General features: G+C 31.4%; 4 protein-coding genes across 6 annotated transcripts; 2 read left to right on the top strand and 2 right to left on the bottom strand.

Annotated features, from left to right (window-relative positions):
* The first annotated feature begins 298 nt into the window (after positions 1-298).
* On the top strand, positions 299-8,076 carry Aldh7A1 (aldehyde dehydrogenase 7 family member A1). 3 transcript variants are annotated; one of them, XM_088233947.1, is made up of 9 exons: positions 299-618; positions 3,692-3,901; positions 3,979-4,195; positions 4,681-4,898; positions 4,986-5,201; positions 5,291-5,470; positions 5,655-5,837; positions 6,211-6,417; positions 6,501-8,076. In XM_088233947.1, exons 2-9 carry the CDS (start codon positions 3,710-3,712, stop codon positions 6,711-6,713), a joined length of 1,626 nt encoding a protein of 541 aa, XP_088090073.1. In that variant the 5' UTR covers positions 299-618; positions 3,692-3,709; the 3' UTR covers positions 6,714-8,076. The 3 variants fall into 3 exon arrangements, with proteins under 3 accessions (XP_088090073.1, XP_088090074.1, XP_088090076.1); XM_088233948.1 differs by having other exon boundaries at positions 302-643; XM_088233950.1 differs by lacking the exon at positions 299-618 and adding an exon at positions 3,026-3,256.
* Mettl5 (Methyltransferase like 5) lies at positions 6,723-9,100 on the bottom strand. Its single transcript, XM_088233951.1, has 4 exons — positions 8,966-9,100; positions 8,128-8,342; positions 7,886-8,026; positions 6,723-6,937 (listed from the first exon to the last, which is right to left on the bottom strand). Exons 1-4 carry the CDS (start codon positions 9,098-9,100, stop codon positions 6,781-6,783), a joined length of 648 nt encoding a protein of 215 aa, XP_088090077.1. The 3' UTR covers positions 6,723-6,780.
* A 52-nt stretch (positions 9,101-9,152) lies between these two features.
* LOC148276666 (SOSS complex subunit C homolog) lies at positions 9,153-9,992 on the bottom strand. Its single transcript, XM_088233952.1, has 3 exons — positions 9,626-9,992; positions 9,387-9,550; positions 9,153-9,308 (listed from the first exon to the last, which is right to left on the bottom strand). Exons 1-3 carry the CDS (start codon positions 9,654-9,656, stop codon positions 9,153-9,155), a joined length of 351 nt encoding a protein of 116 aa, XP_088090078.1. The 5' UTR covers positions 9,657-9,992.
* Positions 9,993-11,310: 1,318 nt separating this feature from the next.
* Positions 11,311-17,813, top strand: LOC148276665 (uncharacterized). The gene is made up of 5 exons (XM_088233960.1): positions 11,311-11,671; positions 12,115-12,309; positions 13,155-13,737; positions 14,788-14,835; positions 17,287-17,813. Exons 1-5 carry the CDS (start codon positions 11,471-11,473, stop codon positions 17,811-17,813), a joined length of 1,554 nt encoding a protein of 517 aa, XP_088090086.1. The 5' UTR covers positions 11,311-11,470.
* Positions 17,814-22,548: the final 4,735 nt, after the last annotated feature.

The raw sequence follows: 22,548 nt of genomic DNA, 5'->3' as shown, positions 1-22,548 counted from the left end.
ATATTTACTACTCATCTTTAATAAAGTCTTCAGCGTTATGTATTTGTGATTTACAACACTCAAAGAGGAACCTATTGACCATGCAAGCACTGTTTGGATATTGTCTGATTATAACATACATGTACATTGCACAGGAAGCAGAATTATTTGCCTTTATTTATTTGTAAACCTCTCATAATTTTGGCTTTCTCAATTTATAAAATTCTTGTGTTTTTTTTAAAAGGAATTTAGAGGCTTGTCAGCAGGTGGGAAAGTGAGGATATGGAAGTCATGAAAAATATACCATAAACCTTGATCAATTGAAATAAAACCTTTATTTAATTTTTTTTCTTTCATTAGCATGGAATGAAATGCGGGAATCGAACCTGCAACGTTAGTTTTACAGTTAGAACTATCTAAACAGCAGAAGTAATTATATTATGGATTGTGCCGAGAATTTTATTACATGACTTTTCGTTTGTCACTATGTTCACAGTCCAGAGTACAGAGTAAAGGAGACCTGATTTTACTGTCTGATGCATTTTAAAATGAAGTTTGAGTTAGTTTTGGGTGTGGAAGTATTAACCAAGTAATCTGTGATTAATGTGCGTCATAGTGTAGTTGTTAGCTACTACATATGTGAGTCCATTTGATTCCCGATAAGGTCAAAAGAATTATTGATTTAATAAACGTTATTTCATAGTTATTGAACTAATCTGATACCAAAGACTGATCCACTTGACTCTATGTATGAGAAACCAACATCAAAACCAACCAGCAAAATAAATATTGTAAAAAATTCATAATTGTACTTTTAAAAAATATTCTCAATTATGTTTATGAAATATAGTATGTACACATTCTAATTACAATACGACGCACATATAATAATATGCATTGTATATTATTTTTTAAGATTACATCTTGTAAATAACAAGCACACAATCATCCAGTTATTCTGACGTTATCAAAGTCTTATCAAATGTCATAAAAGTTATCACTTCTTTACACTAGTTTATCTTTTATGTTTGAGGAAACTGGAGTTAATCGAACATGCATGTGATATTCTGGGTAACCACTTTATTTTAGTATGTTCGTTTTTTTTTGGTTGCCTTATGTGTATTTACAGGTAGCATTTTTCAGTTACATTCAAGGTTTTTCTGTTTGAGAAAATGGATGTGGATCGATTGAAAGATGTTTTAATGGAGATGGAGAATCTATTTGACAAGTAAATATGTATGTCATTTACAGAGCTTATGACCTATCACTAGCTGGTTTATGTTTACTTTACATACTACGTTATTTGAACCATTTTGCCTATTGTCATTATCTCAGTAAATGCTTAGGCTTTCATATTCCCTTCGCAAAGAAGTTCTCCATCACGGATGAAAAATCTGACAATCCTAATAAACTCCTAAAAGGTTAGATCCAGAGTTGGTCTATAAAGATTTGAAAATATAGTCGAGTACCTAATTAATCAATCTAGTAAAGGAAATAATTTAAAAGGGAAAAAAGAATATTTAAAAACTTGATATGGAATTTTCAGGTAATTAAAGATCCCTTAAGCTTAAAAAAAACATATTCCTTGAATTGTTTACATTATCTGAAGGATCGAATTTTAGGAAAGCAGAAAGGATGTTATAAGCACCCTAATTTATAAATCCCAATTGTAAGGAGTGTAGATATGTTGTTGATGACAACAACAAATAAACACTCAACATATCTATCTGCATACCCACATACACATACCATGGCAAGCTCATTCAAGAATTGTCTCTCTTACTAAACAGTCATAAGCTTGGAGCCCAACTTACTCATAATAATGATGTAATAACTTATATTTACATATATGATATAAGTTATTGATTAAAAATACTTGATACACTTTCACTTATTTGTTTGACCAATTAGCGCTTTCACCCTCTAATGGGCAACTTCAGACTGGTGAATATTATACAGTGTAAGTGTGACGGACGGTTAAATAGAATAAATATACAATAATATAGATAGGGTCCCCGGTATCTGTCAGCTAAATGTTAGACCTACAATAAAGGATGAATATTCCACTTTTGGATCTGACTTTAGCGATGCCGGGTACTTTAGAATAGGAATTTTATTACAGGCCCTAAAAAAGGCCTAAGGATTGACGTTTGACTGATTGTTGCCCTAAGTAGCGGTCAAGACACTTGACTCATGCACGGAAGGTTCCGGGTTCGATTCCTGGTGAGAACACAAAAGTTAAAAATGTGATTTTCTCAAGCCTGGGTGTTCTGTGATGTTATTCACCACTGTAATTGGGCCTCCTGGCCTGTTGTGGTGCAAAAAAAATTAAAATATATTAGCTATTAAATAAAAAAAGAAGAGCATTATTTCTATACCTTGACTAATTATTGCCCTAAAAAGGGCATTTATATTTGACGAGACTAATGTCACCCTAAAAAGGGCATTTGTATTCAACGAGACTAATGTTTGCCTTGAAAAGGGCATTATAATTGAACGTAGTTATGCAGAAAGCAGCCAGCCATTGAAAAGTGTAACTGAGATTATAGCACCTTTATAAAACGAGCGAATAATCAAATCTACACAACAGTTGGAATGTTTTTGACTTTGACAAGTGATAAACAGTGGATACATTCGTTTTTTTTTATATTACAAACAAGAATTTACTTATGTATTTGACCAGTTTTAATGATTTTTAAAGTACCGTCAGATTTTTCTGGTACTGTGGGTGTTTTTTGCAAATTGAGAAATGCCGTTTTTGTAATCGACACTATTTTCAGAAGTTAATTATTACAGTTTTTTGTATGTAAGCAGTCTGGCTGTTTTTAGCAGAACATAGAATTGACCTTACTGAACTCGACAACACCAATATCTAATTTTTTCAAAATTGTGGACTGGCTGCTTTCTGCATAACTACGCTCAATTGATGTGGCGCGTGCGGCGGCTTCGACGAAGTGACCAAGCCAAGTGTCGGCACCTCCCTATATGCACTTAGTGGGAGGAGCGCTGGCCGGGAATGGCGGGGTTGGTGTTTCCCCCCCACTCCCGGAGCGGCCTAGCGCCGGTTCGGACGCAGGTAGCGAGAGCCCGTTAAGCGCCCTATATAATGTGTACATTTTAAAATAATAAATCAGTTTACTGTGAATTATGCATTTAACCCTCTTGGCAAGTTTATAACATGGTGCTGAATTACAAGACACTACCCATCGTAATGGGATATTTTCTTTGTGCACTTTCGGTAATCCATATAATCTTGGACATTGTGGGTTTATTTGAGGTAAATTATAATAATCTGATTTTTTAAATACAATATTCACCAGTCTGAAGATGTCCATTAAAGGGTGAAAGCGCTAATTAGTCAAACAAATAAGTGAAAGTGTACCAAGTATTTTTAATCAATAACTTATATGTAAATATAAGTTATTATAGTGGAATTCCATAAAAAATTGACAATAAATAATTTAAATCAAATTACTCATAATACTTATTAGAGTATAATAATCTTCACAACTACGCTTGATATAACACCAATCAACCAGTTAAACATATAAAAAATAATAAGTCAGCCAAATTCAGCATAATATATTTATATCACAATTTTCTAATTTTATAAAACAAAATTACCTTTTTCATGTTAATGTTTCGTTTTGTTCCACACTCCTCTATTCATAAATATATTATTACTTGAAAACGAAACTTTTTTTTGTTTTAGGCAAAACACATTGTGGCAATGACCATTTCTTCAGTGACGAGGCAAACTTTTAATCACCTAAGAAAAGTTATCATGTCTCAACAGAAGAGAAGACCATTTTCCAGCCAGAAATTTCTCGTCGATGATCCTAAGTATGCTTTTTTAAAGGATTTGGGAATTAGTAGATCAAATTTAGGAGTTTACAATGGAAAATGGAGTGCTTCTGGAAATGTAAGATTTAAATACAGTACATAAATTTAATACTAGAGACTTTCTTATCTTGATAGAATTTATGCTCCACATTTCAGCCAATAACATCGATCAGTCCAGCAAATGGTCAAGCTATAGCAGAAGTTGTAGAAGGCACAGCTAAAGATTATGATGACTGCGTAAAGGCAGCTGAAGATGCATGGAAACAGTGGGTAGATTTACCAGCACCACGCAGAGGGGAAATTGTAAGGCAAATTGGAAATGCTTTACGTGAGAAATTAGAACCCCTCGGGAAATTAGTTTCATTGGAAATGGGTAAATTTTACAAATAATTTTTACTTTGTTTGCTTTTCATGATAACAGTTTATAAATAAAGCTTTATCATTAAAGGCAAACAATATTAAGCGCATACTTTTGAAGGAAAATTATACACAAAGTAGTGATTTCAAATTTATTTGTTTTTAAATATGCAATTAAAACAAAACACTATTAATTAAATTAATATTGATCAGTATAAATAATTTCGTATAGAAGTACTATAATCAAAATAAAACAGTAATTGTTTATTGAAATGGCATGAACACGGTAGAATTACATGAAATAATTAAATTATTTTTTTGAAAAAAACTTGTGTTCCACCAGTTGATAGGAGGATCTACGCTTTCCAACTATTCAGCGGTACTCGAAATAAATTCAAGAGTTCTTACGATGAAGTGTTTAATAAATTTAATTTAGTTGATATTTATTTACTTATTTGATTAAATAAAGCAAAAACAGAACACTAAAAAATTATGTTTCAGGGAAAATTCTGCCGGAAGGTATCGGAGAAGTACAGGAGTATATAGATATTTGCGATTATGCTGTGGGACTCTCAAGATCTTTACCTGGATCAATATTACCATCAGAAAGACCTGGTCACGTCCTGTTGGAAAAATGGAATCCGATTGGTGTTGTTGGAGTGATATCTGCATTTAATTTCCCCGTAGCTGTTTATGGTTGGAATAGTGCCATAGCAATGGTGAGGCGATCAATCACCCATAAAGTCTGTATATCAGAATTATAACGTAAGACACCAAAATAATAATTATGATTTTGACATATTTAGGTTTGTGGTGATACTTTAGTATGGAAGCCAGCTCCAAGCACACCTTTATCAGCGGTAGCGGTCACCAAGATTATTTCGCAAGTCTTAGAGCAATGTGATGTTCCGGGATCTGTGGCTTCTCTTTGTGTCGGGGGAGCGGAAATCGGGAAAATCATGTCACAAGATAACAGAATTAAATTGCTGTCATTTACTGGTAGTACATTAGTCGGTCAACAGGTATATATTATAGACTTTCATAATTTTTGTACATATTATATTTTCCTAAGAATATTGGAAAATATTCGCTAAATTTATTATATTCGTAGGTTGGTGTTGAGGTTCAGAAACGATTTGGAAAACATCTTTTAGAGCTCGGAGGCAACAATGCCATTATAGTCGATGAGGATGCTGATTTAGAAATGGTTGCCCGCGCTACTGTGTTTGCTTGTGTCGGTACAGCTGGTCAGAGATGCACAACTACCAGAAGGCTTATTTTACACAAAAAGGTATAAAATATATTTATACTTATTTGTGAAAAAGGGTGATAAACTCTGAATTATAATTAACTAGTAAAATCCTAATGCTGCAGACAATTACTCACACAAATAAATTTTAATTTTCACTGTATGCTCAGTAATTTTCTGATTTCTCAAAATAATAGCATAAAAGTTATTCATGAATGTATTTTAGGTATACAATGAAGTAGTTGAGCGTCTCAAAAAATCTTATGCCCAAGTTATAAAGCGCATTGGTGACCCTCTAGATGTAGAGACATTGTATGCACCATTGCATTCTCAAAATGCAATAAATCAATATGTTGACACTATAAAACGAGCTGTTGCAGCGGGAGGGAAAATTGAATTTGGTGGAAATGTAAGTACAGTTGATTAAAAATAAACACTATTTTTAATTTCTTATAAATAAACATATCTTTAGTCTGTGAAATAAACCAATGCATCGGTCAATGAAAAAAATAAATAAGAAAAGGCAAAGTAGGTAGTAGGTACCTCCAATTAATAAAAAAATGCTTACAGATGTAACACTTCTACACTACATCATTAATTTACTTTTAAGAAGTTGTTTTTGTATTCACTGTCCATTTCATAAGAGTTCTTCTAGCACCTTTTCTACAAATGTAAATTTTTATTTTAAAATCATTATCTATTAACTTATTGTTTTTTTTTTTTTTTTTAACTGTGTTTCTTTCTTCATTATAGCTAATCAAGAATTTAAAACTTTTTTGTAGGTGATTGACAGACCGGGTTTTTTTGTTGAGCCAACTATCATAAGTGGGTTGCCACATAATGCAGAAGTTATAATGAGCGAATGTTTCACTCCGATTGTGTACTGTTTAGAGGCACCTGATATCGATACAGCAATCACTTGGAATAATGAAGTTGACCAAGGATTATCCTCCAGCTTGTTCACTCAAAACCTAAGTAACATATTTCAGGTAAATTTCACAAAACCTTTATTCAAAAGTGTGTACTGTTGTGTAAAAATAATTGTGTCTAATTATTGTAATCATTTCTATAGTGGATTGGTCCAAAAGGTTCTGACTGTGGAATAGTGAACATCAATATACCAACTTCCGGAGCGGAAATTGGCGGGGCATTTGGAGGAGAAAAACACACAGGAGGAGGAAGAGAATCTGGAAGTGACTCTTGGAAGCAGTACATGAGACGTTCCACAATCACAATAAATCATTCCAAGGAATTGCCATTAGCTCAAGGGATCAAATTTGAATAAAAAATAACGTTTTACAAAAGCGCAATTTTATTTTGAAAAAAAAAATTAAAACATTAAAATTAAAATTTTACGTATCAACCTTAACTTTGAATCTCCAAAAATCAACAGCAATATCCACTGACGATTTTTTATGAAATTTGTAAGATGAAGGTAGATTATATTTAAGTTCCGCTACAACTTTTGGTTCGAGACCCATTTCTTGCCCCTTTCTCATAATAAATGACCTGTCAAAGAAATTAAAACATAAGATCGAATTAATGTCTTCTCCATAATATAAATATTAGCATTTAAGTTCGTAGTTGCCAGCTAAGTATAATATTTCTAATATTCTTATATCGTAATACAGTTGAACTTGGTTATAACGATCACGGAAATAGCGAGATCTCAGATTGCAGAAGTGTTTCAATTTGCAAAAAAGTGACAATTATTTGTATAATAGAACGTGGTGCGAAATATGTTGAAGTGTGAAAAAAGATTTCTCTATCCTTATCACAATGTCAATATTGTGTAAAAATACAAATGTTTATTTATCCGAATTTGAAATTAAGAAACTGGTATGTTTGTAAGCATTTATTATAATTTTCAATAGTGACCATATGCAATGGCGATTGGATTTAAAAAACCTTTCTCTGGTATAATAAGTAATGATTATAACGAGCAAATTCAGTTAGTTCCGTCTTCCTCGTAATAACCAAGTTCGACTGTATGCTACAAACGTTATCTTAATTATTAGCAGATAAATAATTTTACAAGATAATGTTATTTAAAATTGGATGGCAGAAATATTTGTTTTTGGAAATATTTCATTATTAAGAAATCGTAAGGTTGACAAATTCTTATTTGCGAAAAAACAATAAAATTATTTTATTTATCATGGCTTAAAAATCGAGAATTTTAGTTACAAAGAAAAAAAGTATTTTAAAATTTAAGTTTTCATAATTCGTGTATAAATATTAAAGTTATTTGTGAGATAATCAATTTTAATAGGGATAATTTTACGGATGTGTTTTGTTCATTATCAGCAAACATGATATTTTTATTTATTTTATTTAATAAAAACAACACACAATGTTATTATCAATTACAATACAAAATAAAAATGAATTAAAACAATCAACTTGCAAGGAAAGAAAAAAAATGTGCATGTAATATAATTATAAAAAGAATCTCACCTTGTGGAAGTTTTGTGTAAAGAGTAAATAGCAGAAGTTGCTAATTGCGAAGCCACCTTTAAAAATTCTACATCCATTCCACTATTATTTTTTGTGCCAAAAGGTGGATTCATAACAACCGTATCAAACTGCTTATTAAACCTAAAGATAAAATAATTATTAAAATTAGACACAAAATTATTGATACAACATGTTATTTGTTTTACTATACTGTAGTTATAATTATATACAAAATACATTACCTATCAGACTTTCCATTCATGATATTTACTAGTACAGTATCAACATTAGTAATTTCTAGCTCTTTAATATTTTTGCCAAATATTTCTAAAGCATCAGGATCAATCTCCAGTCCTATGACGAGGGAGGCCTCAAGAAGTGCAGCCCCCGCACTGAGCATACCGCAACCAGCTCCTAGGTCACACACTGTCCGGCCTTCCACATCTTCATATAAAGTCTACAAAATACAGAGAGCTAGGTGAATAAATTTATTCCACAGCAAATAAATAATATTTTGAATTTGAAAAAAACAAAAAAATTGAACCTTTTTTTTTTACATTATGAAGAGTCTTGTTTAAAAAGTTTATAGATAGGATATTATGTAATTAAATTACAAACGTAGATTAATATAGGAGTATTGTACTTGATTTATATTATTGGTCAATTTTAAATTTCCACATAATAATATCTAAAAGTTAAATGCTTTCATTTATTTAATAAACGGTACGAAGTATCTTTTCATAAAGTATTAAAATCAAAATAATTTGAAGAATAACATAAAAATATATACACCATAAATATCTCAATACTTTTGAAGCAGTTTCTAATTAAAAAAGAGTAGTTCTTTGATCCAAAATAATATCATAAAACCATTGACTTGATAAAACATATAAATAATTTTGTAAAAAAGTCATTTGACACTATTAAAAATACTGTATTATTATGAAAGTATTTTAAAATTAATAACTTATATGTATATATAAGTTATTACATCATTACTGTTATTATTATTTGTTGGTTTCAAGAAAACTCAACCCAAGTGACTAGGAAATGAAAAAAAAACTAAGATATTTTATTTACCTGCATTGTATGCAACACGCAGCTGGCAATATGAGGAGGGGTTGCATATTGCTCCAAAATAACTTTCGGTTTGCTGAACTCTTCCAGTCCCTGAAGCCATTCTTCAAGAACTCTCAACTTCATACAAGCACTCATACTTAATTTATTTGGAAACTTATACTAAAGACAAATTGGATATAATTAATTATCACTTGGCATCAAAACGCGGCAAAACGGGGAGTATTTGGTTTCCAAAAGAAGAGTCCTGTGGCACAAAAAAACCAAAAGAAGTAGCGTTTGCGTTGTTTAAAGCAGCTCTTTGAGATGTATTTATTAAGTGACCATCAGCCATTTGGGGCAAAATCTAAAATAAAAATTATAAAATCAACAACAGCACATGTGTTAAACATACTCTCAAAGAAATGGAAACGATATTAACAACCATGCTACTGGAAATAGCTGGAATAGATGAAACTGGAAGTGGTGTTACTACTGGTGTAGATGTTAATGATACTGATGAACTGGTAAGAGATGTGGTAGAACCTTGTTTTAGCAAAATCTGTTTTTTTAACTGCAGTTCTTCCAAAATTTTTCGATTAGCTAGTTCTGAAATGGAAAATAGATATTATTATGCTTTTACTTGCTTAGGTTTTTTTATTACCAAACATATAAAAAACATACCTCTTTGAGCATTAGGCTGAGGGAACGCCATTGAAGAATTATTGACTATAACCCTAACTTTTTAATAATCATGAAACTTTGTAATCACTTAACCTCAAAAACAACTTTCAGATTTCAGAGACAACGTCAACGCGACAATTTAGATCTATTTGAGTAGAATATTTAAAAAGTACTTTGTAAATTGTCTTCAAATGCAAAGTAAACACTCATTTCAATCTTAAATGACGTATTTATTGGTACATTTGCATCAAATTGCCATCTGTCAGATTAATGACAATGTGACAAAAAACACGTTAGCGATGTGATATCAAGTTAATACAAAATAACGGTTTGTAACACTCAAGTAGCCAGTTATTCTCACTAATCGGTTATGCGTATTTCTTGTGCAAAATCAGAACCAAAGAAAATGAAAACAGACTATCTTTTGTGTTCACGTTCATAAACATCGAAAAAAGAATGTCGTGACAGAAAGTTATAAACACGTATTTAAAATTCTATGCATATATGGTATATAAAGTTCTAAAATATTAAATAGTAACACACTTACTTGTGAGGTACAAACAAACCCACGATGCTAGACATGCCCTACACCACCATTAACCAACGGCCTCGCGTCTGAGTTTTTTTCTGTTAGTGCCAATTTCAATTTATGTTGAAATTTTGTAATTGAGTTGTATGTTTATTATTACAATTACTTTTTTTTTATTCTTGTATATATATTTTTGTTGTCTATTGTTTGTATCTAAATTGTTATTCCTTTTTGTTTGTATTGTTCTTAACTGTAAATTGTACCAATGTTATCATGTTTTGGTAGAAGGCCCCTAAATAAAGAAAAAAATAATAAAGAGTAGAATTTAAAGACATTTTTTTTTATTGATCCACTAAAACTAAATAGGTACCTATGATAAAACGTCGAGCCAAAAATAGTAAAAGAATAAAAATTGGCATAAGTGACTCTTATTCAGTAAGAAAATGATCCTGCAGTTCTTTGGAAATATTTCCAGACGGAATTCTGATAGTTTGGAGAAAGCAATCCTCCTGCGAAGTGTCGAAGGGATAAGGTCGTCAACGGAAGAGATGGAGAGGCTTGGTCTCTGAATTATCAGAATATTACTGACAAATGCTTACAGAACAGCACAAGACCGTTCCAGGCGGAAAAAAATTGTTCCCAAACGAACCATGCCTGGAGTCGGGCGTAATCATCATCCTCTGACATGAGGCACGGATTAAAGAAATATTCGGTTTATTATATTTTTTTCAGTTAGTAAATAAGACATTCGCATTCCAAAAAGTTTGTATTATTGAATCTTCATATATTCAACATTTTTTTTTTCATTTTACATGGCATGTTCATTTTTTTGAATTTTTAAGTAAGGCACGGTAATATCATTATCTTTGCATTTGAATAATTAGAGCTCTAAATTTTCAGCACTTATTTTTGGTAAATTATTTTTATTTTATACTTGCTTATTTATTCAATTTTATTAGCACGATCACAAAACTTGAATACGTGTACTTGTAATTTAAGTAAATGTAAAAAAAAAGTTCCTTGTCATTCAAAAATAGACTTTACGTAATGTCAATGCCATGTATTTGAAATCATATTAGCTTGACACAATTTTATGACTCTTTCATGAATTTAGTCACTCGTAAATACCGAGGAAAAGTGACAAAATAAACATACGTTTTTATTTTCGTCAAATTGGTAAAACATTTTATTGATTGTTTTCTTTCTACACTTTCGGCCAGACGATAGAAAAAAGTATTAAAAAGGTCGGGTATTATACGTAAAACTGTGATTTATTAATATTCATGAAAATCGTATTTAAGGCATGTTAGTAAGGAATGGAAGGGCCGGAATTGGGTGGCGAGCAACAATTTTGCTTGCGATGGAACAATTTTCAGGCGAATATTACTTCCCAATTCGAGGCTCTTCGCGATGATGAGGATTTTGTGGACGTCACCCTCGCTTGCGAAGGACATAGGCTGGAAGCGCATAAAGTAGTTTTATCAGCATGCAGCCCTTATTTCAAGGAGCTGTTCAAGGTAAATATACTATCTCGTATTAATTATGAATATTCTCGTGAATGGTTCCCGAAAAGATTTCTTAACCTTTAAATTTTATTTCACTAGCAAATTGCTTTCGTATGGATTTTTAGTATACAATTATAATTTTCAACGGAGATCATAATCGTTTAACTCATAAAGTAATACTGAATAATATTTTTTAAATGCTGAAAAAAAATGTGCACATTCAACATTTTAAATTGAAAACGCATGTTAATGAATTATATCCCATGTATTGACATATTTTGTTTACATCTGTCTTACATTAAGTTGTTAGTTCAGAAAAATATTATTACTTATATAATTTGTAAAAACAGAATAAAAAATCTGAAAACCTCTAAAAAGTACATACAACGAAGAAAATGGTTCTAGGTAATTAATAATAACAATTATTCTATAATATTGTTCACATAATGTTTCAGAGCAATCCATGCCCTCATCCTATTATATTTATGCGGGATTGCGAGTTGATCCATATCACAGCTCTGTTAGAGTTTATGTACGCTGGAGAGGTGAACATCTCTCAAGCACAACTCACTTCCTTCCTCCGCACAGCCGAGGCTCTGCAGATCAGGGGCTTAACTGATTCCTCTGACAAAAATAAAACTGAAACTAAGGTATTGTATTTTTTTATAACAGTTCGTAAGACATATCGATAAAATTTTACTCTATTATTTATTTTTAAACAACTCTTTTTGGAAGCTTAAGCTAATTAAAGTAAAATGGTTTTTGAACACACTTTTATGTATTATTTATTGAAGTATATTTATCAAAACTATTTATTCAGAGTCACAATTTCACTAATGAAATTAATTATTAATCCAAATAAAAATATGTTTTTATATTATTGATTCTTTAGACTGTTACCGTGTGTATTGTAAGTACTTTTAGTTGGACACCATTGTAGGTTCTTCATCTGAACAATTTACATTCACCATCCACCCAATTGATCCGTAGTGAAAAAAAACTGTTACACTGTTAAAAACATTGGCGAGTTGTGCTAACACATGACATAACTTTAGAGAACGTCGTTAACATGGATGGTTGTGAAAATGGAAGAATGTTAATACATCCATGTTATTAGATGCACTGTTATTTGTGCTTCTATTCATACAATACTCTACTTGTAATGTAAATAAAGTATTTATTTTTTAATAATTAAGTAATTACCTTTTCCTGTTAGTCATGCAAGATTCTTGTTAGATTCAACTGTGTCAGTAAAAGTATCATATTTGGAACTAGTACACAATTTACTAGTACCCATACATAATTTTTAAAGGTAAAGTGATACTTAAATGATATTAAGACAAGTTCAATTATAAACTCTTTGTTTTTAAATACTGACTTGATGTGAATATTTTTAGCTAGTGTATTACTTTTTATGATGTTTATATTTGAATAGTGATGCTGCTCAAAGATTACAGGGTATTTATGGGAGTGTAATTTACAATTTAATTTTTAGAATACATCGAAGTCTAATCCATCCCAGCTAAGAAGCTTGCTGTGTGGAAGATTGCGTCAACAGACTTCTCCTGCCAAAGATTCAAGCCAAAATGCCGGATCCAATGATACTTACCTAAAGACTGTAAAACATTTTAGCCAAAGCCGAAGGGGTACGAGAGCTGAATGTGAAGCAACCAATACGATTCAATCACATAATGGAATTCCGGATAAGGGATTTTATCCCGTATCCCTCCCTGGGTCTAGCAATAATTGTGAATTGAAAGATGATGCTCTTAGATTAAAAGAAAATATTTTAGCAAACAATCAAAATGACGAGAATTACGCATACAACTTATCGGAAAGTAACGCTTTGCTTAATGAAAGTGATATGCTGAGTTCGGGGAAGATAAATCCATTTGCCGTTGGAAGTGTGAATTTCAGCGGTTTACACGCAGAGTTTCCGCATGATATGATAGAACCCAAAATAGAAGTGCCTGATTACACAAGTGAAGATGACACGAGACAAGAACGCACATTTAACCCTGAAATGTTGTTTGGAATAGAAAGTGCTCAGTTATCCAATCCATTTTTGGCTCTACAAGGTAAACACACACCACTTTCTTCCATAGGTGTATGTATTGTCCATTACACCTTTCTTAATACTGTAGAGATCAGTTTTCTGTCTGCAAATTAACAAATAAATTGAAATAAAAATACAGATGAGCAATTAATAATGCAATCGCTAAGCAATTTTTAGATAAATAGTTTAAAATTATTTAGATATAATTTTTATATTAATTACCATGCATTGTCGGGGTCTACATTCGAGGCGCATGGAAGGGATGCGGTAGTGTATTGTGACGCTGTTTGGTTGAGTTTAGATACAAATTGGCTGGTCAATGTTCACGAATATATTATATTCTTTTATATCTAGTTGCCAATTTTTATTTAACCTCAACGAGCAGCGTCAAAACACATTACCGAGTTCCTTCTCGCCTTAAACGTAGACACCGTCTATACCTACAATATGATTTTTATAAAAATAATTTCTTTTCCGAAAAGTGTACAATATTATTTGATTTATTATTATGTAACTTCTTCATACAAGGTTTTTTTATCAATCTGATTTTTGAGGCTGATTTTTGAGGCTGATTTTTAATGATGAATAAGGTCTTTGTTAAAGAATCAGAAATATGAAAATCAAAAACCCATATCGTTGGTAATACTGCAATACAGCGCAACTATCAATTAATCGAAAATACCACTGGAGTATCAGAAAAACTATCATTATTTAGAGTAAAAATAGCAATAATGTAAAACTAAATGCTCTTAGACCCTATAGCAAATTTATTGCAGCAAAACATTTTCGCAAAAAAAACAGGTTACACAGTATTGCAGTATCACCGACAATGTACTGAAAATTTATCTGTGGTGCATGGAAGATTTATTCTCGGATAATATATCTTAATGGCAGATGAGACAATGTTAAACTGCAGTCTCACTAGTGATTAACTACAAATTCTGATTAAGTCTGTATATTCTTCAATACAACTCTTGTAGCTACATTTATGCATCAACCAATATAAACATTATTTAATGCCGTTTACTGTTAAAATGTGTTACAATATTAAAATATACTTATATTTCAACAGGTGACTCCGTAGCAGGAACTAGTCAAAACATCAAAGGAGAAATAGATGGTGAGTTTACACTTATTTTAATGTTTAAATAATTTAAACAATGTTGTTTGTCAAGACAAAATGGACAACATATTATTATTGTTAATTTGCCAATTATTTATTTATTTTAACTATATATATATTCATTTTATGTTCACGCATATTTTGGTTTATTTTATTTTACAAGTGATTTATTTTGCATTACGTAATTTAAGTTTGTGTCATATTGTACGTATTTTGGTACCGCGCGTTGTTGTTTTTTGTGCATTGGATCGTTGGTGTTTGCTTGCTGGAGATGTGTGCAGGTTGGTGCAGTGTGGGCTCGAGCTGACAGGGCAAATATGTTATTCTTATAATCAATCTAGTCCTACCACTCAGTGGGTTAATTATTTATAATTATGTATTAGCTGCATTAGTTACACTTTGCTTTGACTCAGTCACTGGAACTGCATAGGCTTTGTACGCCTCTATATGAATTTTAAAAATTCACATACAATTGCAGTGTAAAATTATAATTTCTTTATAGGCAAGCAACGTATGCTGATGTGCCTATGATGTTAAACTCTTACTAATTGTGTAATTAGCCATTTAGCCTGTAATTTGATGGGCTTGGCTTTATGTGACTAAGTATCACAACTGCACCGACTTTATATATTTCATAATTTAAAATATTTTGTATGCTTCTTTTATTATTTTTTTGTATACTAGAGATTATATTTTGAATACATTTTGCCCTGTTGGTTGGTGGAGTGCTATTATCTCTGATCATTTATTGGGTCTGGTTGAATTAGCCTTATTTTATTACGTCGAGACCCCGATGGTTTAGAGATAATAGCAGTCCCGGACCAACATCTATGGTGCAATCAATACTGTTTTTCTTTAGAGTTTGTCATTGTTAAACTCATTAAAACCTAACATTGCATCTTAAGTCAGGTTTTTTTGCAAAACAATGGTAAAACATACACTCGGTGTTCATCATACATTTGGTCCACTCGTGAATATGCGTACATGTGTTTTTTTTTCCTTTTACAATCAGTTAACTATAAAAGAATGTAATTGATTGTTATAATAAAAACTATGGTCAACATTTATCAAGTTATTAAACACAGCATCAGGAGAATATTAAACTGACGTAAATAAACATCAAATGATTCAATTATATCAAAGTACCAAGATATGCAAAAAGAAAAAAAGTACTAACCAGAATGAAGAAAAGAAGGCTATAGTTGAGATATTTAAACACAAGCACAAAATATATTGAATCATGTTGCAAGAATAATAAAAAAAAATGCAGTGTAAGAAGATGTATCTCAAAATATCATTTCTACTTAAGCTACAAATCCTTATTCAGAGCGTCTGCGGACAAAATAAAAATCACTAAGATGACAGCCAACCTCCATCATGGAATTCAATTTGGCAAAGTAAATAATTTTTTAATGGTATACATAAATATTGGTTTCACTAGGCCTTTTTAAAAATATTATATTTTTATAAATTGACCCTTTCGAACTGTTCTTTGTCCGGTTCAATTTCAATTAAAAAACACATAAATAACTTTTCTATAAAATAGGAATCATGTTGCAGTAGAGCAGTGTTTTTCAACCTTTTTGAATATGCGACCCCTTTATGAGTAAAAATAAAACTGAGGACCCTCCAGGATCTAAATTTGATTATATTACTGTATGTCAGCGATTTCAACGATGACATGTAGTGCAGCGGATCACCAGCATCAAGATCTATAAATTGTATGTAATTTACTGCTGACGGCATGCTTAAAATGGAATTAAATTCACAAAAGATTGACATCTTCAGGATGAAGAGAAAAGAAGAATATCCAAAGCCGGCAAAGGAGGCTTTGTAATTATTTGCCATATCCTACTTACTTGCGTCATAAAAATAGAACTATGATTTTTTTTGTATTTATTTTTATTTAAGAAGGTAAACAGAAAAAAATAAAAGGAAAAATAATGAAACCCACGAAACCGCGAAACCGGCTTGTCAGCAGGTTTCTTATTTTTCCTTTACAAAGAAAAAGGTTAGAGAAATTATATAAATTTAAAAAGTAATATAAACATTATTAAGAACTAAAAGCATACATATTTTTTACACCAAATTTATATACAAAAAATTAAATGGATGACTGTTAACATAAAATAATAATCAATATAAAGCCTTGTTACACGTAACCCATTTGATTATTTTTTTCTTAAAAGTTTCATCAAGAAATTGTTGAAAAATAATCAGCACAGTAAAGTCCTCGCTTTTAACATTTGCCTCGCTTGTGTCTGCAACCCTACTGGGGTCACGACCCACAGGTTGGAAAACACTGCGGTAGAGGATGAGTATTTTCTTACAAGACAGATGTAAAATGAATAAACGCATAACATGTCGAGTGGGCCCATTGTGTGGTGAATCGGTGTGGATGGAGGTTGAGATTGCACTGTGAATGTATGGTGTGTGTGTGTGGCGCAGCAGCGGGGCGAGTAGGCGTGCCGGAGCGCGTGAGCTGCAGCGAGTGCGGGCGCCGCTACTCCAACCTATCCAACCTGCGCCAGCACGTGCGCCTCATCCACCGCTCGCAGCCCGTCGCCTGCCCGCTGTGCGCACGCTCCTTCAAGACGCCGCTGTACCTGCGCCGCCACACACTGAGCCAGCACACGCGCCCGCTGAGCCAGCACTCGCGCCCGCTGAGCCAGCACTCGCGTCCGCTGAGCCAGCACTCGCGCCCGCTGAGCCAACACTCGGCGCGGCTGCCGCCTGGCCCCGCGGCCCCGACGCAGTTTCGCCCGCCCGCTTTGCCGGCTCTAAAGAAGATGATCAAGTGTCCCCCCCTCGCGCCCTCATCAATAAGAATCCGCCTGGAGAGTAATGCTCTCGAGTGCCTCAACGGGAAAACTGAACACTTTCAGTGCGATAACGGAGATGTGTCATCCGATTCTGCCGAGGATCTCATCATTAAAATGGAAGAAGACGAAGTGACTCTAGATGATAATATGTAAAGTTACAATAAATATTACATTAATAAACATATTATTCAAGAATTAATTTTTTTCCTTAATAATATGGTTTGTTAGAAATTGTCTTTTCCATTTAAGTTGTCTCAAATTATAACCATTGAAGAACATGGCCACGTACTAACACATTATAGAATACTGTATTTTCAAAATTAAAATTTCTAATCTCGTTGAAACTATTACGCAAACGAATTACTTGTCACAAATAGCCTATTAGTTAGGAATCTCCTATCAAAGATAAATAAGAGTTTAACTATACGAATTTCCGTTGGCTTCTGTCTTTTTCAAACATGCACTCCTCTATTATGATCTTCAAAATATTTTATTAAAAACTGGGTTATTTAACTACTTTTTTGAGGGTCTTTGGCCAAGCTGTTGCCGAAGAGTTTGACAATATGTATTCAATTTATAAACACTTTCAAATTCACCCCTATTACAATCGATCTTATATCTACATACTTTTTGTTTTCTGCAACAAAGAAAAACTCAAGTTTTATATGGAATTCATGATTAGAATTCACACTTAGTCAAATTCTACCGAACCCATAAAGTTTTTATGTGCGACCAACTAGTATAGAAATGTATTTACCATAACAAAACTAAAACCTTTATTTTTACTGTAGTAATCCTTTGTTTTGATTGCTCGTTAATGTAAAATAAATGTAAACAGTTTATACCTAGAGATTACTACTATGCTAATTAATTAAATATGTATATTTTTTCACAGAATAATATAGTCATTGTCTCATTTGTTTATGCCAACAATGATCTCTCTGAATTAGTCATAAATGAATTATGTTATTCCACAATATTAAACCCAACTAAAACAAATTACCAAATATTAATGAGATATTTTTTCAGACTATGCCAGTTTACTGTATTAATTTCCCTTTAAAACTGTTATAATAACATAAGTTGGAGAATTTTTATGTTCTCTTTCAAACTCAAGTGTTTTTAGAATAAAAATATAGTTGTTTTGTCCAAACTTTTATAATATTCAAGTTTGTCTAAAGATGTCTCGATTGATTGGTTTGCGGAAAATTAATGAGAGAGAATTGATTGCATATTAATGTACTAAAAATACTTACTATACATTTAGTCAATTAGCGTACTAAGCAATTATTAAATAAAAAACATTAACTGTACTGTTAAAATATATAATTATAAATTATTAATGTAATTATTTATTTTTAGAATCAGTTACAGATATTAAGTTACTAAACATTTGTAGAAAGCCATCTTTAAAAGGTAACTATCACAAATTTCTTTGACTGATGTCGTCTACCCAATAAACATTACTGAAATATTTTATCAAAATTAGGAGAGTACAATAACACCAAAAATATTATTTTATTCTAAACGATATGTATGTAGTTTCAGCAATATAAGATCCATGTTATGGTTGAAGGTTCATGTAAAAACTCATTTAGTATAAGGTACACATTTTTTCCACTAAGATATTTCTTATTTATTGTATGAATGCAAAACTTTTCTTTACGTTCATTATGTAATTAACATAATGTTCCATTCACTTGAAGTGAACCAAATAACTTTGTTTTTTATTAACTCTTATATTTTTGCCGCACTTAACACAAGTATAATATGTAGGTATCTGTTTACAGTAACTGTTGAATTTGTTTAGAGTGCCTACTAATTTTATTATAAGCTAGCTCATTTTAAACACTACTCGCATATATTTTAATTATACAATATAATACTATGGTGCTTGATCGAAGGTAGTTTTAAAGAATTCGTAATGTTAATGCAGCATGAATACAAAATATATTAATTTACCACAATACCTCTATTAATGCCTCATGTTTAATTATATATTTCTATAAACGTGCCATATAACATATGTTATTATCATTCAAATACTACACAATCCAGATTATTTATTGAGTACCGGATTTATTTTACAGAAATTATATTATGAACACATATTTATTGTTATGTACATTACTGCATATTACAAATACAGTCCTATATTATAATATATTTGTGAATACATATAATGTACTTTTCCTAATTGTTACGTATGAATATTTTTATAATCACATTATCATATCGCATGACCTTTGATCCACATACAAAATTGTAGGTGATTTCATCTATCTTTTTTCTCATTGATAGTTCGTGTACAAGTTATACCCAAAGCGAGGTTTATATTGTCAAAAAGGAAATAACAAACCTAATATATTCTTGCTTACGAAAACTATTTTCTTTTAGGTTATTTTTTTAAGGAACAATATTTGTTTGTTTTTGCTGAAGTAACTACTCATTATACTGAATGTTTGTACTTATTTTTCAATATTATAAATTAAGAATATCCTTCACCCGAACCATTCACAAATTTAAGAACGCACGCATGCCTCTATAAATTTGATTAGTTTTTTCAGCATTTACTATTATAAACCCAAATATAGAATAATCTTAATTTTACTGAAGTATTTGTGTACTTATTTGTTTTTGCGTATTATTATTTTTGAACTTGGACATATAATACGATATAGATAGTTTAACTGAACTTTATATTGCTTTTAAATATATATTTCCTTACAAAGTTAGAAAGTTACGTATTATCTTTTTATCAATTTTAATATATTAGTATATAGTTGTTTCGATATTTTCAATATTATTGTTGTGTGCATCTACATATTCTTAATTATTTTTATCTCGACACCTCACATTCTATTTAATTAGGCAGGATGCATGGTATTTGTGGCTTGAACACAATTAATTACTACTTCACACTTTAGACTCCATACAGACATACACTGTTTGTTTTGATTTACATTTACATGTATGTATTATTAATCATAACCATTTTTTTATTGAGCTACATAAAATATATTCATATTTTTTAATTAACATGATAAATTTGATGTTTACTCTATATAAATAGAAGTTACCATTACCATAATATCAGTAGCCCTGTGTTTATTATCAGTAAGAATTTATTATAATTTGGTTCTGGGTGTAAGTTATTATTAACCAAGAAATATTTTTGCGAGTAATTATGTATAAAAATGTATTATTTGTCATTGGAGCTGAATTTATCATTGCCTCTATTACATATATATGTTTATTGGTATCAAATTGTACAATTTAAGGCTATGAAATACATAGTTTTTAAAATAAAGTATTGATATTATATAAAGTTACTAATATCATAAATCTTAACAGATGTAGAAAATCTTTTTGAAAAGGGAATACGGAAGTTTAAGCATTTACAGGGATTATGATCTGTCATTGTCTGGTTTAAGTGATTATTTTATACACGCACTCTACAATATAACTATGTTTGAACATTCATATTTCTGCAATTTTTCCACCTGTTAATTGTATGACGCAAATGAATAATATGAACATATTGCCTTCCTAAAAGGTTCTTCATATATGTTGAGATATATATCAATATTTATCAACTCTCCCGAGGGTTAAATCCAAAACGAAAAAATGAAATACTCAAAATTTTGTCTCGTAAAGTTCAAATACTTAATCAGGTACTCAAATATATTTTTTTGTCCCGTGATCAGATTTTAAAGAATATTAATCATTTCCAACATAATTAAATAGGTTTCTTGTGTTTTATTTTTTTTAAATGTGATTGATTTGTAAATTGTAATGTCAATCGTCCAGATTATTAGTCAGACAAGCCCAAAAAACAAAATTTTATTCAAATATAATGCTGGCAAAAAACTTATTAAACGGTGATATTGCGTGGGTCTAACTAAAAAGAAATTTTACTTATGTATCCATTCCTAAACATGTATTATATATTTTTTCAACAAATTAAGCCATTTTTTGTGTAGCGTCACGTCTGATCATTATAAAAGTCCATTATAGAATGAAGTTATCACTAGATTCCTTGCAGGGCTCTGCGGATTGAATAAAAACCTTTCTAGAATGAATCTTTCTGAAACTTCTAGATGTAGGTGCTACAGTGCAGATGACGACACGTTTACGTATGTTATGTGAATATCTCAAAATAAGCCGCATCTTTGGTGGACCATTGGTTGAACTTGAGGATGTGAGAGCACTCGCCCCCTACCTAATAGCCTGATACTTTATGTACTTATTTAGCTATTGATATGAAAGCATTCACTCTCAATTCAGCAGCCCGACTCTGCAAATATCAAGGCTTGGAGGGTGAGAATTAATTTACATTGACCTGTCACAATAGATCTACGCAGGTCGCAATGACGTCAGGCGCTTGTTTGACACTGACCCCCATCTACAATGATAAGAAAACTAGCGGTAAATAGTCTGTTCTCATGTAATCAGCCCCCCCGGGCCTCGTCAGGATAGCTCGCGAGAGATAATATATTTTTGTTTCATTTGAGACAGGACACCTGCATAAAATAGCTTATCAGTAAAAAAGGGTCAAAGCATCTTTTGAACTTTTCTACACGACTTTTGAACTTCTCCACTTTGTCAATTTATATTATTCAACAATGTTTTGAGTTTGTCCAAATTTTTGTAAACAAGAACTGGATTCAACCCCCTAGGGAGTTGTTAGTATTAGCATATTACAACAGAGATGAAGAACACTTTTGAGAAGGGAATAGAGAAGCCTAAATATTTTCAGTCGGTGCTTAGTATGTAGGTCAAATAATTCAATCAGATGAATCTCACCCGCATTAATAAAGGTTTTAGATTCTTTAACTTCACAAACATCAACAGATGGAAGAATTGAAGGAATATAGATGTTGGAATA

Source organism: Micrasema longulum, unplaced genomic scaffold (genome assembly GCF_059751315.1).
Source record: "Micrasema longulum isolate JH-2025_06_02 unplaced genomic scaffold, ASM5975131v1 h1tg001166l, whole genome shotgun sequence".
Lineage (NCBI taxonomy): Eukaryota > Metazoa > Arthropoda > Insecta > Trichoptera > Brachycentridae > Micrasema > Micrasema longulum.
Note: the sequence above shows the minus strand (reverse complement) of the source record. Positions and strands in the feature narration are given on the sequence as shown.

Excerpts from the sequence above, each read along its gene's own strand:
- Aldh7A1 (XM_088233950.1), top strand. The coding sequence starts at position 3,158 with ATGGTGCTGAATTACAAGACACTACCCATCGTAATGGGATATTTTCTT. Across the intron at positions 4,899-4,985 it reads GGAATAGTGCCATAGCAATG|GTTTGTGGTGATACTTTAGT; the intron begins GTGAGGCGATCA and ends TGACATATTTAG. Across the intron at positions 6,418-6,500 it reads ACCTAAGTAACATATTTCAG|TGGATTGGTCCAAAAGGTTC; the intron begins GTAAATTTCACA and ends TCATTTCTATAG.
- Mettl5 (XM_088233951.1), bottom strand. The coding sequence starts at position 9,100 with ATGAGTGCTTGTATGAAGTTGAGAGTTCTTGAAGAATGGCTTCAGGGA. Across the intron at positions 8,343-8,965 it reads GCGTGTTGCATACAATGCAG|ACTTTATATGAAGATGTGGA; the intron begins GTAAATAAAATA and ends TGTATTTTGTAG. Across the intron at positions 8,027-8,127 it reads ATGAATGGAAAGTCTGATAG|GTTTAATAAGCAGTTTGATA; the intron begins GTAATGTATTTT and ends TTTTATCTTTAG.
- LOC148276666 (XM_088233952.1), bottom strand. The coding sequence starts at position 9,656 with ATGGCGTTCCCTCAGCCTAATGCTCAAAGAG. Across the intron at positions 9,551-9,625 it reads TCAGCCTAATGCTCAAAGAG|AACTAGCTAATCGAAAAATT; the intron begins GTATGTTTTTTA and ends TTTCCATTTCAG. Across the intron at positions 9,309-9,386 it reads CAGCTATTTCCAGTAGCATG|ATTTTGCCCCAAATGGCTGA; the intron begins GTTGTTAATATC and ends TTTTTATTTTAG.
- LOC148276665 (XM_088233960.1), top strand. The coding sequence starts at position 11,471 with ATGGAAGGGCCGGAATTGGGTGGCGAGCAACAATTTTGCTTGCGATGG. Across the intron at positions 12,310-13,154 it reads AAAATAAAACTGAAACTAAG|AATACATCGAAGTCTAATCC; the intron begins GTATTGTATTTT and ends TTTAATTTTTAG. Across the intron at positions 13,738-14,787 it reads TCCATTTTTGGCTCTACAAG|GTGACTCCGTAGCAGGAACT; the intron begins GTAAACACACAC and ends ATATTTCAACAG.